Raw genomic sequence first — 16,186 nt, forward strand, 5'->3', positions numbered from 1 at the left:
GCATTCATATTGTGTAACAGGGATTATCAAGTTAAAGATCATAAAATTTTCTTTTTTATACTCCCCACATCACCTAAATAAAATACCTGTGAATGGGTTTTCTTTATTGTCTTTAGTTCTTCTGTTAAATTTTCACATAGCTTCTGTGATTCAGCCAAGGAAGAAACTGTATTTTCTTGTAGTTCATGTAAATGGTCACACAGTGTACTGAGAAAGCCATCCATTTCCTTTTTCTGATCTTCTACCTTTGAAGAAAGATAATTAATTACTTTCTTAAATTAAAAACATAAGTTTTTTTAATACATACAAAATAGAAAAGGTAGAAAACAGTGTGTAAAGTCCCTTTTTCTCTCCAGCTTCTAGAACCCCAGTCCCATTCCCACCTGAGATGATTACTACCATTTATAAATACTTCCAGACATTTTATGTATAACTAGGCATATATGCATACATGTATAGGTGCATTATCTTCCTCACCCACCACATGATAGCATGTTATATGTTACTTTGCCAACTTAAACATTTATCTTTATCATTCCCGCTAATTTTTCTTAGCCATCATTCTGCTGACTACATCAATGGCAGAGAGTATCTTATCTCCTCCCTCCTCTAGATTCCTTCTCAGAACGCATGGATATTACATGTAAATCTCCAGGTGTGGTTTCAGATAGTTATTTTCTTAAACAACAATTTGATTTGGAGATAATAACAACATTTATTACCTTATTAGCCACTGTCAGTGAAGTCTTGAAAATATGCTTTAGTTGACTATTGATTTTCAGTATAGCCAACACAGTGGGGGATAAAATTGTTTCCAGTGAACTTAGAAGGTCAGTCTTAAGTACATTCTGGTTTTAAAAATAAAAACAAACAAGTTTTAAAAAGAAAAATAATATTTTCACTTCCATAAATCTGGTTAAATATCTTAAATACTTTGTTAACTAAACACACACATACTAAAATCCTAAGTGTCCATTTTCTATTCTTTAGAACAGTGGTTCTCAACCTTCCTAATGCCGCGACCCTTTAATACAGTGTCTCATGTTGTGGTGACCCCCAACCATAAAATTATTTTCGTTGCTACTTCATAACTGTAATTTTGCTACTGTTATGAATCATAATGTAAATATCTGATATGCAGGATGTATTTTCATTGTTACAAATTGAATATAATTAAAGCATAGTGATTAATCACAAAAACAATATGTAATTATATATGTGTTTTCCGATGGTCTTAGGCAACCCCTGTGAAAGGGTTGTTCGACCCCCAAAGGGGTCACGACCCACAGGTTAAGAACCGCTGCTTTAGAGCCTATTTGTTCCCAGAGCTTACATTCTGCATAAGTCACTTAATCATGCCTATAGTAATTAAGAAAATGACAACTTACCATACAACAGATTCCTAACAGTCTAATGCAATGAAAGTCAGAAGAATTCAGAAGAGGGGGAAATGATAGTCATTTGATACAATTTCAGTATTCCAAGTACAGTTTAACAAAATAAATTTCAAGTAATTTAGGTTCTTAGTCATGAAGGCTGAAATCAAATAGCTTTCAAATCAATAAAGAAAGAAAATTAAGAACTAAAAGGGCAAAAAAATAAAAAGCAGGCTTTGGGCTGGAGGTATTTAACTTTGAAGACCTCGTGATTCATATCCTACTATATCAGAAGAACTTGTCAGGTTCTTGTTCTTGTCAAGACATTTGGGAAGTTGAAAATGTAGTGTACATTGAGAGTTTTACAAAAAGGAAAAAAATATTCTGACGTAAGCTCCTTTCACTAGGACAAGGGTGAGAAACTGTAACAGAAATTATTAGGCCCAACCAGCATGGCTCAGTGATTGAGCATCGACCTATGACCACGAGTTCACAGTTCAATTCCTTCAGAGCATATGCCCAGGTTGTGGGCTCGATCCCCAGTGGGGAGCATGCAGGAGGCAGCTGATCAATGATTCTCTCTCATTGATGTTTCTATCTCTCTTTCACGCTTCCTTCCTCTCTGAAATCAGTAAAAAAAATAAAAATAAAAGAAATTATTAGTAAATACTTAAAAAGCTACTGGCATTCCTTGGAAAAGAACTATCATTCTAATTTTAACTTATTCTGTGTGAGCAGCAGTCATCTCTGACTCAAGCAATGCTTATGACTTACTTGGTTTATAACATGGTAGAAGAATTAATAAATACAGATGATCACTTAGTAAACGAATCAATTTCTAAAAATTAAATATTGCCCAGCCAGTGTGGTTCAGTGGTTGAGCTTTGACCTTTAAACCAGGAGGTCACAGTCTGATTCCGTCAGGGCATATGCCTGGGTTACAGTATCAATCCCCAGTAGGGGGCGTGCAGGAGGCAGCTGATCAATCATTCTCTCTCATCATTGATGTTTCTATATCCCTCTCCCTTCCTCTCTGAAATCAATAAAAGTATATATGTATGGGTGTGTGTATATATATATACACACACCCATACATATATATATATATTTAAAAATAACTAAGTATTAACAGTATCTTTTAACTTTGTCAAGCTTGGGTGATTAAAGAAATCTATCAAAAATGTCATACAAGAATTAAATCTAGGCAGAGTGTCAACTAACATTTGTAGCATTTACTTGGATCATGTTCAACAATATTATTTAACTCAAAAAGAGAGGCAGAGAGCCTACACAAAAAAGAAAACAAAGTAAGTAATATGGCCAAGAACTTCCTAGATAAATCATACAACTATAAAATAAAAGAGTATAATACAAATCAGGTATGGAGGAGGTAATATTAAGTATAATTAGATTAGTGACTTTTATAGAACTATGAAAAACAGCCTTACAATTATAGCCTATAAGGGCTTGATCACACCGATCTGACCTCACAAATTATTTTATGTGTTTCTAGAATTCTATCTTCTAAGTTATTTTTCTTGCACATATTTCTGTATTAATGTAGTTTTAAAATTAACCACTTAATATCTCCTTCTGATTGAGTCAATGTAACATCAGCTGGATGATTCCAGGACCCAGTGGAAAAATAATTTACTATTTCTGAGCTAGGTGGCAGGCCATGGGTCCCTTGAATTCATCTGTAGCTAAACCTACCCTTTTGAGTTATTAGAAGTGGTAATGTTGCAAGATATAATTGAAAAAATTGTCAAAGGTAATTATATGCATTTGGAAAGTATTCTTTCTGGGAAAGAAAAACAGTGGAGAGGATTTGTCTTTAAAATATAAACCTACTCTCTTAAAGTGATGTTTATCACTGTGTCAAGTAAAACTAAGATGAAAGAACAGTTAACATTGTTTTTGAGGACTTAGCAAACATAACCCTTCAAATATACTTTAAAATATTTACTAACAAGCAATGTCTGAAGTACAGTTTTACTTTCTTCTGCTAATGACTGTTCTTCTAATATCATATTAGAAATCTGAGAAACATGTTTAGACACATTTTCTGGAACAGATGAGAGAGATCCAAGTGCTGTTGTAGTAATGGTGTCTAATGCAAAAACACTGGAAGACAGCAGGTTACCTGTAACCAAAAAAAAAAAAGATGTGAACTTTAGCATTAACATATTTAAATACAGTTTGAACCACCCCGAAGAGATTGGCAAAACTATATCTCTGTTGTGGAAATTCGTCATAACAAAAAAGCTTAACAAAAGTGTCTTACTACATAAGCAAGGAAACATTTTAAGTATAAATTATATTTGTTCTACAGTATTCTGTAAACAGTTGACAAATCTGTAGTATATCAGACCCATAACTATAACTCACAGTAAACAAACAACTAGAACACTCTAAAATTAATCTCTAACTACAAGTAATATACAGTATTACAATAGGTAAAAGAGATTATAGAAGAAAAGATAAACTAGAAATCAATAAACAAAATTTATAGCATTTGGCTTAAAATGACTAGACTCTAGGTGATTTAAACAATTTTTACATTTTTGCATTTCCCAAATTTTCTATAATAAGGATAATACTTCCATAATAAATAAACTAATACTTAGGAGGTTCGCAACCCCCCCGCCATGAAGATAACAATAATGGTTTGGTTTAAAATGATACATAAACATATTCTGACAATACGGCAAACATTCAAGATGTATGTTCTCAAAAGAAAAAAGATGCAAAATGTTTATGTACAGAAAATTTCAAGAAACTCAAGAAATTTAACAGCAGTGTCTATAGAGAATGGGAGAGGGTCAGGGTTAAAGGGACTTTTACTTCTAAAGTTTATACACTTAGTTATTGTTTAATAAACATGTTATTTTATAGAAAACAGGAAAAAACAGCCCAAGTAAATTTGTTTTCAATTGAAGGCAGTGAAAGTATTAACCTCTAGTCTGAACATAGTGTGTGCATGGAAAGAACTAGTGACACTGTCACCTGAAATTTTTTATATTAAACTATCAGTTTTGAAATTAGTCTCCCACTAAACACACAACAATTAGAATCATTAGAAATGCTTGAACTTACCAAACAAGGTCTTGTGAAGTCCCAGCATGGTCTTTTGTTTTGAGCTGCCATCTCTTATTAATTCTTTCATATTATTAAACAGGCTATTCAGATTTTTGCCAAAAATATCCTGAGCTTCTGCATTGTGCTCATCAACTGCCTTCTTACGATCCAGTTTGGAATGGAGACCAGACACATCTTTTGTAGTTTCTTCAACTGTGTCAAGCAACTATATATTATTTTTTAAAAATAAATGTTGATAAGATGGATATGACAAAAGCCATCTACAAAAGTATCTGTGTTACATAAGGATTGCTCCTATTAAGAACTTGAAAGTTTTATATATTGCATCAGAAGAAATTTTTAAACTCATGCTAATTAACCTAAGAATATTTATTTCCCCTACCATCTAGACAAGGAAAACTGATTTTGCCAATTATAGTAATTATACTGCCCTACAAGTTTTTTGCATATTATGCATTCCTATTTTCTCAAAAGTATATCTAATAAAAAATTAAATACTTTCAACAATTTCCATCATTAGAAGGTCCTAAAATCTTGATTACTGATTATCTTCAATCATGACCTTAGAAAAAAGTATTACATCATTATTGTAAATGTCCATAAGGAATATTAAAGTCATGTTCTATTTTCAAAACTTCTGGAAGCTTTTTCCTTAATCTAGCATCTCCAATGAGGAAAATTTAGATAAAATAATAAAATAACATTTTTTAAACTGACAGAAATGTGAATTTGGGGTGAATAATAGAATTTCACAATTAATGCTACAGACAGCAAAGTAATTTACTTCTACCCATTTGCTAATTTCTTCAATGCAAATACAATTAAAACAAAGGACAAACCTTGCTGGCAGTATCATGAAGTTTCTTCTCAGTACTTTCCAAAACTGACGACACATACTCTTCTTTAACAAGCTGTAATTTAGTTTCTTGTAAATGTTTTTGAGTAGTTTTAAGTTCCTGTGTCTTATTTTGTAGGTCAGATTTACACTGCTCAAGTTCATTTTTATTATCCACAAATAATTCTGTAACCTAAATATAATACATTAAACATTTTTTAAAGAATTAAAGTGCTGAACTGATTGGTGAGACACCTGGCTAGTTCATAATATAATATTAGAAGAACTAAATTATTTCCATGCAAAATTGTAACAAGTTGTAAGTTACAAGGTAGGTTAGTACATTTTATATGGCTTCTGGTTTCTTCTGTAAGTTAATTAAAAACAAATAAAACAGGTCTAGTGTAGTGGTATTAATTCTTCGGGATTTATCCAACACTGCCAATATGAGGCTGGCACAAAAGAATCAGGTCTTTACATCTAAGTTATTTAACATCTGTTTTCTCCCAACATTCCATTCCCTCATCTGATAAACACATTAATGAAAATGTCTCAGCATTCACTATTTTTTTTTTAACAGCACGGGGGGTTTTTTGTTTGTTTTTTTAATATATTTTATTAATTTTTTACAGAGAGGAAGGGAGAGGGTTAGAGAGTTAGAAACATCGATGAGAGAGAAACATCGGTCAGCTGCCTCCTGCACACCCCCGGGGTATGCCCGCAACCAAGGTACATGCCCTTGACTGGAATCGAACCTGGGACCCTTCAGTCTGCAGGCCGACGCTCTATCCACAGAGCCAAACCGGTCAGGCAGCATTCACTATTTTTTAATATATATTTTTATTGATTTCAGAGAGGAAGGGAGAAGGAGAGAGAGATAGAAACATCAATGACAAGAGAGAATCATTGATCGGCTGCCTCCTGCATGCCCCCTACTGGGGATCGAGCCTGCAACCCAGGCATGGAATCAAACCCGGGACCCTTCAGTCCACAGGCCGATGCACTATCCACTGAGTCAAACCAGCTAGGGCTCAGCACTCACTATTTAGCTTGACCAATAAAATCACACATTTCAGTTAATTTCTTGTAATGTTGCATTAATGTGTCAAAATAGTTTCTGCTGTGACCAGTAGCTCAGTTGGTTAGAATGTCATCCTGATATGCCAAGGTTGCAGGTTCTATCCCGGGTCAGGGAACATACAAGAATCAACCAATGCCTGCTTGGTGTGGTTCAGTGGTAGAGCACTGACGCATGCACTAAGAGGCCACCAGTCTGATTCCCATTCAGGGCACATGCCTGGGTTGTGGGCTTATTCCCCAGTGGAGGGCATTAAGGAGGCAGCGAAGGGATGTTTCTCTCTCATATATATTTTTATCTCTCTCCCCCTCTCCATTCTCTCTCTCTAAAATCAATAAAAACATATTTTAAAAAAGATTCAATGAATACATAAATAAGTGGAACAACAAATCGATATCTCTCTGTCTCTCTTCCAAGTTCCTCTCTCTAAAATTAATCAATAGTTTAAAATTTTTAAAAATAGTTTCTTCATTACAATTGTGACAAAATTATGATACGACTTATTTTCAGTATATGGGTCAGCCCCATATACTGAAAAAAATCTTAAAAATATAGATCCCTCACATTCTGAAATTTTCTTTAAATATTTGCTTTTTACATAATATTCAATATTGTTTGGAATGCTTACCCTACTTAGCTCCTCCTCAAGTGCACCAATTTTTTCAATCAATTCTACAATCTGGTCTTCTTGAACAGTTAGTTTTCCATTCATGGCTCTGAAATAAAGTTTAATATGAATTTAACAATTAGCATTTTTTCCCCTAATTCCTAAACAATTTATTCTAACACAATTGTGGCAGTTACACATCAGCTTTGCCGTTTGTCACTATCATGAAAATGATGCCTAGTGCCAATAAGCAATACACACAAATCGCAAAAAATGAATGTATTCTTTGTCCTTGTTTAAAGTTGTTTTCCTGTTATCTCCGTTTTGAAGCCGAGAAATCCCTACCCATAGGGGAAGAAATGTGTGTATATAAAATCTGAGAAGCAAAGAAGCTAACAGAGGAATACAACTCACATAAAAAAAGAGGTAGGGGGGAATACAACCTAAGTGTCTGTAATCAGGAATATAGAACATAAACAGGACACAAAACTGGAGAACAGAATTAAAGTATGACATAGCAATTACACCTCTCACTGCCTACTATACCCAGATACACCTGAACACACATGCCACTATCAAACCACCACAGAAATCCTCAGGGGGGCAAAGGACTGTTCTCTAGAGCAGATCCTCAGCCTCCGCACTATTGACATCATTTTGGACCAGGTAACTCCGGTCCACTTTAATGGGTCTCTGATTTCTTGAGCATTAGCAAGTTTCAGAAGTGAATGCTATCTTTTGTATTCTTTATCTTCCAGTTCCTTCATAACTACCAACAATTTTCTATTCCACATTGTGCTAAATGGCACAGATCTGGGACCTTCCAGTCCGCAAGCCGACGCTCTATCCACTGAGCCAAACCGGTTTTGGCTAGATTCTTTTGTGAATACAAATTTCCTCAAATTATTAGCTAGAGATATTGTTCATTAAAGGAAAAGTTAGAACTGAGGTGCAAAAGGAGAATTAGTTCTAACAGTCTTTTTTATTATTGTTCATCCTCACCCAAGGATATTTTTCCATTGATTTTTTTTTTTTAGAGAGAGTGGGGCGGGGGGCGGAGGGGGGGGGGGAGCGCGTGGAGAGAAAGAGAGAGAGATTGGTTGCCTCCCACATGTGCCCCAACCACCAAGGTCAGGGATCGAGCCTACAACCAAGGTATGTGCTAACAGTCCTTTGATTAACTTTACTTTGAACAAACTACTCCAGGGCTTTAAAAAGTGAACAGATTAGTGGTTGCCAGAGGTTAGGAATCACTGGAGAAGAACGTGGATATGAATATAAAGAGTCAGCAAGAGGGAGATCTTTGAGATGACAGTTCTGAACTACACGAATATACAAACGTGATAAAGTGATAGATTTATACACATACATTGTACCAATTTCCCAGTTTTGATAATGTAATGAAGTTACTTAAGAGGTAATCAATTGGGGAAACTGGATGGAAAATACATGGGACCTCTTTGCACTCTTCTTATAATTTCATGTGAATCTGTAATTATTTAAAAAATAAAAAATAGCCCTGGCTGGTGTGGCTCAGTGGTAGAGCGCCAGCCCTCACATGGGTTGGATTCCCAATCAAGGGCATGTGCCTGGGTTTCAGGTTCGTGCCCCACCCCAGTGTCTCTCTCCTCCCTTCCACACTCTCTAAATAAATAAATAAATAAATAAATAAATAAATAAATAAATGGGGGGGAAAGTTAATATAAAATCTTTTTAAACTGTTTGATAAGTACTTGTTAATATCAAAAGAAAAACAAGCATTGTAAAAAGAACAACAAATAAAGATTTTATTTACTGTCAAATGAGTAAATTTTACTTCCAACATCCTGTTATCAGAAAATACTTATTCTTGGAAATTAATTTCCATAGCTACTGGCTTACCTAAAATTCTCTTCAGAAATGTACACCCCATTTTTTTCACGGGCTGCAGCAAGATCTCGTTTCAGACGCTCTATCTCTTCTGTATATTCCTACACAAGAAGAATATTGTAGGTGTCAATATAGAACAACATATTTTTAAATTTGGTTTGGGGACGAAATAAAAAGTTAGCCCTTTTATATTTTTTAAATCATAAAAATGTATGATAAAAAATAATAGGCATACTTTTCATTCAATATTAATTTGTACAGAATAGTCTTTCAACAGCTTCCAAAGAGCCTTTAAATTTACTCATAATAACAATATGAGCTTCTGAAAAACACACCACGTAATCTCCAGTACCCAGGTTGGTCTTCAAGTAGCATTTCACACTAAAAAAAACACACATCAGGATTTTTTAGAGAAGTATCTGACTCTAGATTTGGGGCAAGAAACATTCAAGATAAACCTAGAATATTTTGTCAAACAAAATAAAAATGAAGCTAAAAAAGCTTATGATAATAAAAAGGGCTCAAGAAATCACCTGGAGAAAGTTACCACAGGTCAAAGGAGAAACAATTTGATAATCACTGAGAATAGCTACAATGAATTAACACAAAATTTTAAGTTCATGAGTTTATAATGACATTAAGAAAGCTAGAAAACCACCCTGGCCACGTGGCTCAGTTGGTTGGAGCATTGTCCCATACACCAAAAGGTTTTGGGTTCAATTCCCTGACCAAGAGGCAACTAATCTCTCTCTCTCTCTCTTCTCGCTCTCTTCCCTCCTCCTTCACTCCCTCTCCTGTCTCCCTCCCTCTCTCTCTCTCTCTTAAAAAAAATCAATTAAAAAACATATCTTTGAAGACTATACTTTCAAGGATCATTTCTATAGTTCGTTACTAGAGAAGTTTCTCTGAACGTGTAGAGCACCAAAGGAATTTAGCAATGTAGCAGGATACAAAATTAAGGCCAAGAAATCTACAGCATTTCTATACACCAATAGTGAATTTACAGAAAGAGACACTAAAAAAGCAATCCCATTTACCATTACACCAAAAAAATTAAGATACCTAGGAATAAACTTAACTAAAGAGGCAAAAGACCTCTACACAGGACGTTGAAAAAAGAGATAGAGGAAGACATAAACAGATGGAAGAACATACCATGTTCTTGGATTGGTAGAATCAACATCATTAAAATGTCCATACTACCCAAAGTAATCTATAAATTCAACGCACTTCCCATTAAAATACCAATGGCATATTTCACAGACCTAGAACGAATGCTCCAAAAATTCATCTGGAATAAAAAAAGACCCCAAATAGCTGCAGCGATCCTGAGAAAGAAGAACAAAGTAGGTGGGATCTCAATACCAGATATCAAGCTGTATTACAAAGCCACTGTTCTCAAAACTGCCTGGTACTGGCACAAGAACAGACATATAGATCAATGGAATAGAACAGAGAACCCAGAAATCGACCCGAACCAATATGCTCAATTAATATTTTGACAAAGGAGGCAAGAACATACAATGGAGTCAAGACAGTCTCTTCAATAAATGGTGTTGGGAAAATTGGACAGATACATGCAAAAAAATGAAACTAGACCACCAACTTACACCATACACAAAAATAAACTCAAAATGGATAAAGGACTTAAATGTAAGACTGGAAACCGTAAAAATACTAGAGGAATCCAAAGGCAACAAAATCTCAGACATATGCTGAAGCAATTTCTTCACTGATACTGCTCCTAGGGTATTGGAAACTAAAGAGAAAATAAACAAATGGGACTACATCAAAATAAAAAGCTTCTGCACAGCAAAAGAAACCATCAACAAAACAAGAAAGCCCACTGCATGGGAGAACATATTTGTCAATGTTATCACCGATAAGGGTTTAATCTCCAACATTTATAGGGAACTCATACAACTTAACAAAAGATAAACAATCCAATCAAAAAATGGGCAAAGGACCTAAATAGACACTTTTCAAAAGAGGACATTCAGAAAGCCAAGAGACATATGAAAACATGCTCAAAGTCACTAATCATCCGAGAGATGCAAATCAAAATAACAATGAGGTACCATCTCACACCTGTCAGACTGGCTATCATCAACAAATCAACAAACGACAAGTGCTGGAGAGGATGTGGAGAAAAAGGAACACTTGTGCACTGCTGGTGGGAATGCAGACTGGTGCAGTCACTATGGAAGACAGTATGGAGTTTCCTCAAAAAACTAAAAATGGAACTCCCATTTGACCCAGTGATCCCACTTCTAGGAATATATCCCAAGAAACCAGAAACACCAATCAGAAAGGATATATGCATCCCTATGTTCATAGCAGCACAATTCACCATAGCTAAGATCTGGAAACAGCCTAAGTGCCCATCAGTAGATGAATGGATTAGAAAACTGTGGTACATCTACAACATGGAATACTATGCTGCTGCAAAAAAGAAGGAATTCTTACCATTTGCAACAGCATGGATGGAACTGGAGAGCATTATGCTAAGTGAAATAAGCCAGTCAGTAAAAGAAAAATACCACATGATCTCACTCATTTATGGATAATAAAGACCATTATAAGCTGATGAACAAAAATAGATACAGAGGCAGAGCAGCCTCGAACAGACTGTCAAACTACAGCGGGAAGGCTGGGGAAGGTTGAGGGGGAGGGGGATAAGAGATCAACCAAAGGACTTGTATGCATGCACATAAGCATAACCAATGGACATAGACACTGGGGGGTAGGGGAGGCCGGGGAAATGTCAGGGGGGTCGGGGGGGACATATGTATTACTCTTGGTAATACTTTAAGCAATAAAACAAAATTTAAAAAAACAAAACAAAACATATCTTTGGGTGAAAAGAAAAAAAGCTAGAAAATTAATGCATTATTCTCAAAACTATCAATTAAAGGAAATGAAACAAGCATTTTTCCTGCCTTTCTATAAGAAGTATACCCTAGGGTAGCTGAGGGCAAGTTCCTCATTATAGAGGTAGTCCAGCAATTAGTTAAGAATTGAATTAGAAAATTACGATTTTGCAACCCTTAAAGAACTAATGGGTCAACTCATTGAATATCATCAGTTCTTAACAAAAAGATAAAGAAGCAGACATGTGCTTCCTGGTGGGAGAACATACCACCACCTAAGAACTAGTTTTGCCAATAGGCAAAAAATATGCAGCTTGACCTAAATTTTACACCTTAATCAAAAGACAATTCAAAGTGAATTACGGACTTAAATGTGAAATGTAGAGATACAAAAATTTCGAAAGAAAAAAACGTCAGGATCTAGAGACAGGCATAGAGTTCTTACAACTGACACCAAAAGCACAATTCATAAAAGGAAAAAATTAATCACACTGAATTCAAAAACATTTGCTCTACAAAAGTCCTTATGAAGATGAGAAGACAAGCTATAAACTAGAAAATGATTACAAACCACGTTTGTGATACGGACTAGTCTACTTATATAAAAACCATGGGTGGTGTTCATCACGACCACAACCAACATGACCAAGTGGAAGGAAGTCAGTCCTGCAGGGGCTGTCTTGGCAACGGCTGTGCCCTCCCCCAAGCTGTTTTCCCGGAGCTGTTTCCTGTAAGGGCGGGGTTTGAGGCAGGAACCCACCCTGGGAGCGTGGAGGCATATCTTCCTAAAGTGTGCCTCGCCAGCACGGCCAGGGGTGAACCTGAGTGGGGGTGGCTGAAAGGCTTAGAAAAGACAGACGAGAATGAAAGCTGGGTCTCGTGGGACACTGCTTCTCTGGGAGACATCCACCATGCCCACAGCCATGCCTTTATTTTATAGCAGATGCTATGAGGCAAAGTAAGGGTGTGACCAAGATGTTTACAACATTCTCCTGGGTTTCAATCCTACTCAACTACATGCACCTGAACTCTATCAAGCCTACATCACTCAGGCACGTGGAGCCATGTGCTCTGACTTACATAGGTTCAAGCTTACAACTACAGCTGTTGGCTATAATTGTGCTGTGAAGGCCCTGCCCTCCAAGCTGGGACTTGCACGTGGCAATGAGAGGGCTGTGCCCTCTCATCAGTCCAAGGCTTGAATCTGTCCAAAACACTGTAGCAGCTCCCTACAATAAAGTTTTAGTTCTGTTTCTTTGTTACTAATGTTGTGGCCCCACCCCATAACAAAGAAACAATTTCCAGAGGATGAGTCCCAGGAATCAGGATTTTAAAAAGATTCCCAGGTGATTCTAATGTGCAGCCTTGGTTGAGAACCACTGCTATAGATAATATTAAAAATATATCTAAACGTGCAATTCTTTGTCCAAAAAATGAGCATGTTCAAAAATTAAATGAAGAAAATTTGGATATACTCAATGGAGATTTTCACACATATTTGAGTGATGATTCCATTGATTCCATAGATCAGGGGTCCTCAAACTACGGCCCACAGGCCACATGCGGCCCGCCGAAAACATTTATCCAGCCCGCCCCACCTGGTGTTTTTGCCGTTGCTGCCTGTCCTGCTTAGCAGCCGACTCGACCCGGGCCCACAGTGCACATGTGTGGAATGTCTGAGGGACAGTGAACTGGCCCTCTGTTTAAAAAGTTTGAGGACTTCTGCCATAGATGATGCTAAAAAGGAAAATTTTCCCATCGAATTTCTTAATAGTATTACTCCTTCCGGAATGCCGTGTCATAAATTAAAATTGAAAGTGGGTGCAATCATCATGCTATTGAGAAATCTCAATGGTAAATAGGGTCTTTGTAATGGTACCAGATTTATTATTAAAAGATTATGACCTAACATTATGGAAGCTGAAGTATTAAGAGGACCTGCAGAGGGAGAGGCTGTTCTGATTCCAAGAATTAATTTGTCCCCATCTGACACTGGCCTCCCATTTAAACTGATTCAACGACGGTTTCCCGTGATGCCAGCATCTGTGATGACTATTAATAAATCACAAGGACAAACTCTAGACAGAGTAGGCATGTTCCTACCTGAACCCGTTTTTGCACATGATCAGTTATATGTTGCTTTCTCTCGAGTTTGAAGAGCATGTGATGTTACAGTTAAAGTTCTAAGTACTTCATCACAAGGGAAATTAGTCAAGCACTCTGAAAGTGTTTTCACTCTTAATGTGGTGTACAGGGAGATATCAGAATAAGTTTAATCACTTTATCAGTCATTGTTTGCATTACTGTTATTTTTATATCATGTTTTTGTCGTTTTTATGTCATGCCTCTGTTGTTATATCCTTTTGTTAGTTTATTTATTAATAAATTTATATATTATTTTCATATACATTTTACTAATTTCCTTTCACCTCTCACACTTCTATTATAGAGAAAAGGCAAATAGCAATATGAAAATATCTCCGCTAATTAATTCCCTTTTAATGTGCATGAATTTCATGCACCGGACTACTAGTATCTAGAATATATGAAGAACTTTCAAACCACAACCATAAAAAACTCAAATAATCCAATTAGAAAATGGGCCTAGTCCAGCTGGTGTGGCTCAATGGTTTAGTGTTGACCTATGAACCAAAAGAGCACACTTAGATTCCTGGTCAGGGCACCTGCCCAGGTTGTGGACTCCATCCCCACAGTAGGGGGTGTACAGGAGGCAGCAGATTAATGATTCTCTCTCATCATTGATATTTCTATCTCTCCCTCTCCCTTCTCTGAAAAAAAAAATTTTTTTTAAGGTAAAAAATAAAAATGGACAAAGGACCCAAATACACACTTTTCCAAAGAGGATATACAAATGGTCAATATGAGATATCACCTCACATGTGTCAGAATGGCTATCATCAATATCAATAAACAAATAATGGTGAGGATGTGGGGAAAAGGAAGCCCTTCATACACTGTTGATGGGAATGCAGATTGGTGCAGCCACAGTGGAAAGCCATATGGGGTTCCCTCAAAAAATTAAAAATGGAACTGCGTTATGACCCAGTGATTCCACTTCTGGAAATTTATCTTAAGAAACCCAAAACACTAAATTGAAAGAATATTTGCAACCTTATGTTCTCTGCAGTGTTACTTACAATAGTCAAGATTTGGAAGCAGCCCAAGTGCCAATCAGTAGATGAGTGGATAAAGAAAAGCTGTGGTACATTTACACATCAAAATACTAGTCTCGGCAATAAAAAGGAAGAAAATCTTATCCTTTTCAACAGCATGAATGGACCTGGAGAGCATTATGCTAAGTGAAATAAATCAGTTAGAGAGAGACAAGTAACATATGATTTCACTAATATATGGAATCTTAATGAAAATCCTAAAATTGTAGGCTTAAAATGGGTGAATGTTACAGTAATTATACCCTAGTGTATAGTAACTATACATGTTACCCTTAAATTATAAATAAATAAACTTTTTAAATGTAAATATTTTCAAATTTTGCTGATTTTAATAGAGCTGGAAAAGTCAACATGTTAGCATTAGAAAAAAGATTTTAACATAGGTACAGTGGGGCCTTGACTTACGAGTTTAATTCGTTCCGTAACGGAGCTCGTTAAGGAGCTTGTTAACTCAAATTACTCTGTCAATTCAAAGCAAAAAATCGGCCGAGAGACGGCTCATATCTCAGAAAAACTCGTTAGTCGGGACACTCATAAGTCAAGGCCCCACTGTATTTAGTTTATATTATTAAATGAAAAGCCCTACCACAGGCAATTTAACAAATCTTTTAATAATTATTGCAATTTCTTATTTTCATATTTGTCAAACAAGATTATATTACTCCACAAAAATGCACAATTACCTTAATAAGGGCTTTTTTGGTTAGTTTCTGGTTAACTTCAGGCTTATTCAGTATGTTCTTTGCTCTATGAGCATATTCCAATGTACTCAGAGTTTCCTGTAATGAAAAAGCCAATTACTAAAGATATTATGAGAATGTAGTTCTGTTACCTAAAATGTACTATAAAATAACTCATAAGTAATAATTTATGGTTATAGCTAATCTGAAAATCTGCCACTAAGACTATTATACCCAACCTTTAAAAAAGAGATTTTTCACCGAAACCGGTTTGCTCAGTGGATAGAGCGTCGGCCTGCGGATTGAGGGGTCCCAGGTTCGATTCCGGTCAGGAGCATGTACCTGGGTTGCGGGCACATCCCCAGTGGGAGATGTGCAGGAGGCAGCTGATCGATGTTTCTCTCTCATCGATGTTTCTAACTCTCTCTCTCTCTCCCTTCCTCTCTGTGAAAAATCAATAAAATATATTAAAAAAAAAAAGAGAGATTTTTCAAAACATCCCTATCTTTTTTCTTTCTCTTCAATGTTTAGGGTCTTTAACTTTATAATAACTTGATCTAGTAATTTTTTGAATTCAA

The 16,186-nt window shown here is 36.0% G+C and overlaps 1 protein-coding gene and 1 pseudogene across 3 annotated transcripts in view; one reads left to right on the forward strand and one right to left on the reverse strand.

Moving 5' to 3' along the window:
- The window catches only part of KIF11 (kinesin family member 11), a 57,731-nt gene that overhangs the window by 15,469 nt on the left and 26,076 nt on the right, over positions 1 to 16,186 (reverse strand). For all 3 annotated transcript variants that reach the window (XM_036336595.1, XM_036336593.1, XM_036336594.1), the window contains exons 9-16: positions 15,612 to 15,707; positions 8,877 to 8,965; positions 7,017 to 7,104; positions 5,315 to 5,503; positions 4,473 to 4,680; positions 3,347 to 3,519; positions 723 to 848; positions 87 to 245 (exon numbers count right to left, since the gene is read on the reverse strand). In XM_036336595.1, the coding sequence (XP_036192488.1) occupies positions 87 to 245; positions 723 to 848; positions 3,347 to 3,519; positions 4,473 to 4,680; positions 5,315 to 5,503; positions 7,017 to 7,104; positions 8,877 to 8,965; positions 15,612 to 15,707 (1,128 nt within the window). The remainder of the gene's footprint in view (positions 1 to 86; positions 246 to 722; positions 849 to 3,346; positions 3,520 to 4,472; positions 4,681 to 5,314; positions 5,504 to 7,016; positions 7,105 to 8,876; positions 8,966 to 15,611; positions 15,708 to 16,186) is intronic.
- LOC118670389 lies at positions 9,718 to 9,795 on the forward strand (annotated as a pseudogene).

Source organism: Myotis myotis, unplaced genomic scaffold (assembly GCF_014108235.1).
Source record: "Myotis myotis isolate mMyoMyo1 unplaced genomic scaffold, mMyoMyo1.p scaffold_m19_p_15, whole genome shotgun sequence".
Taxonomy (NCBI): Eukaryota; Metazoa; Chordata; class Mammalia; order Chiroptera; family Vespertilionidae; genus Myotis; species Myotis myotis.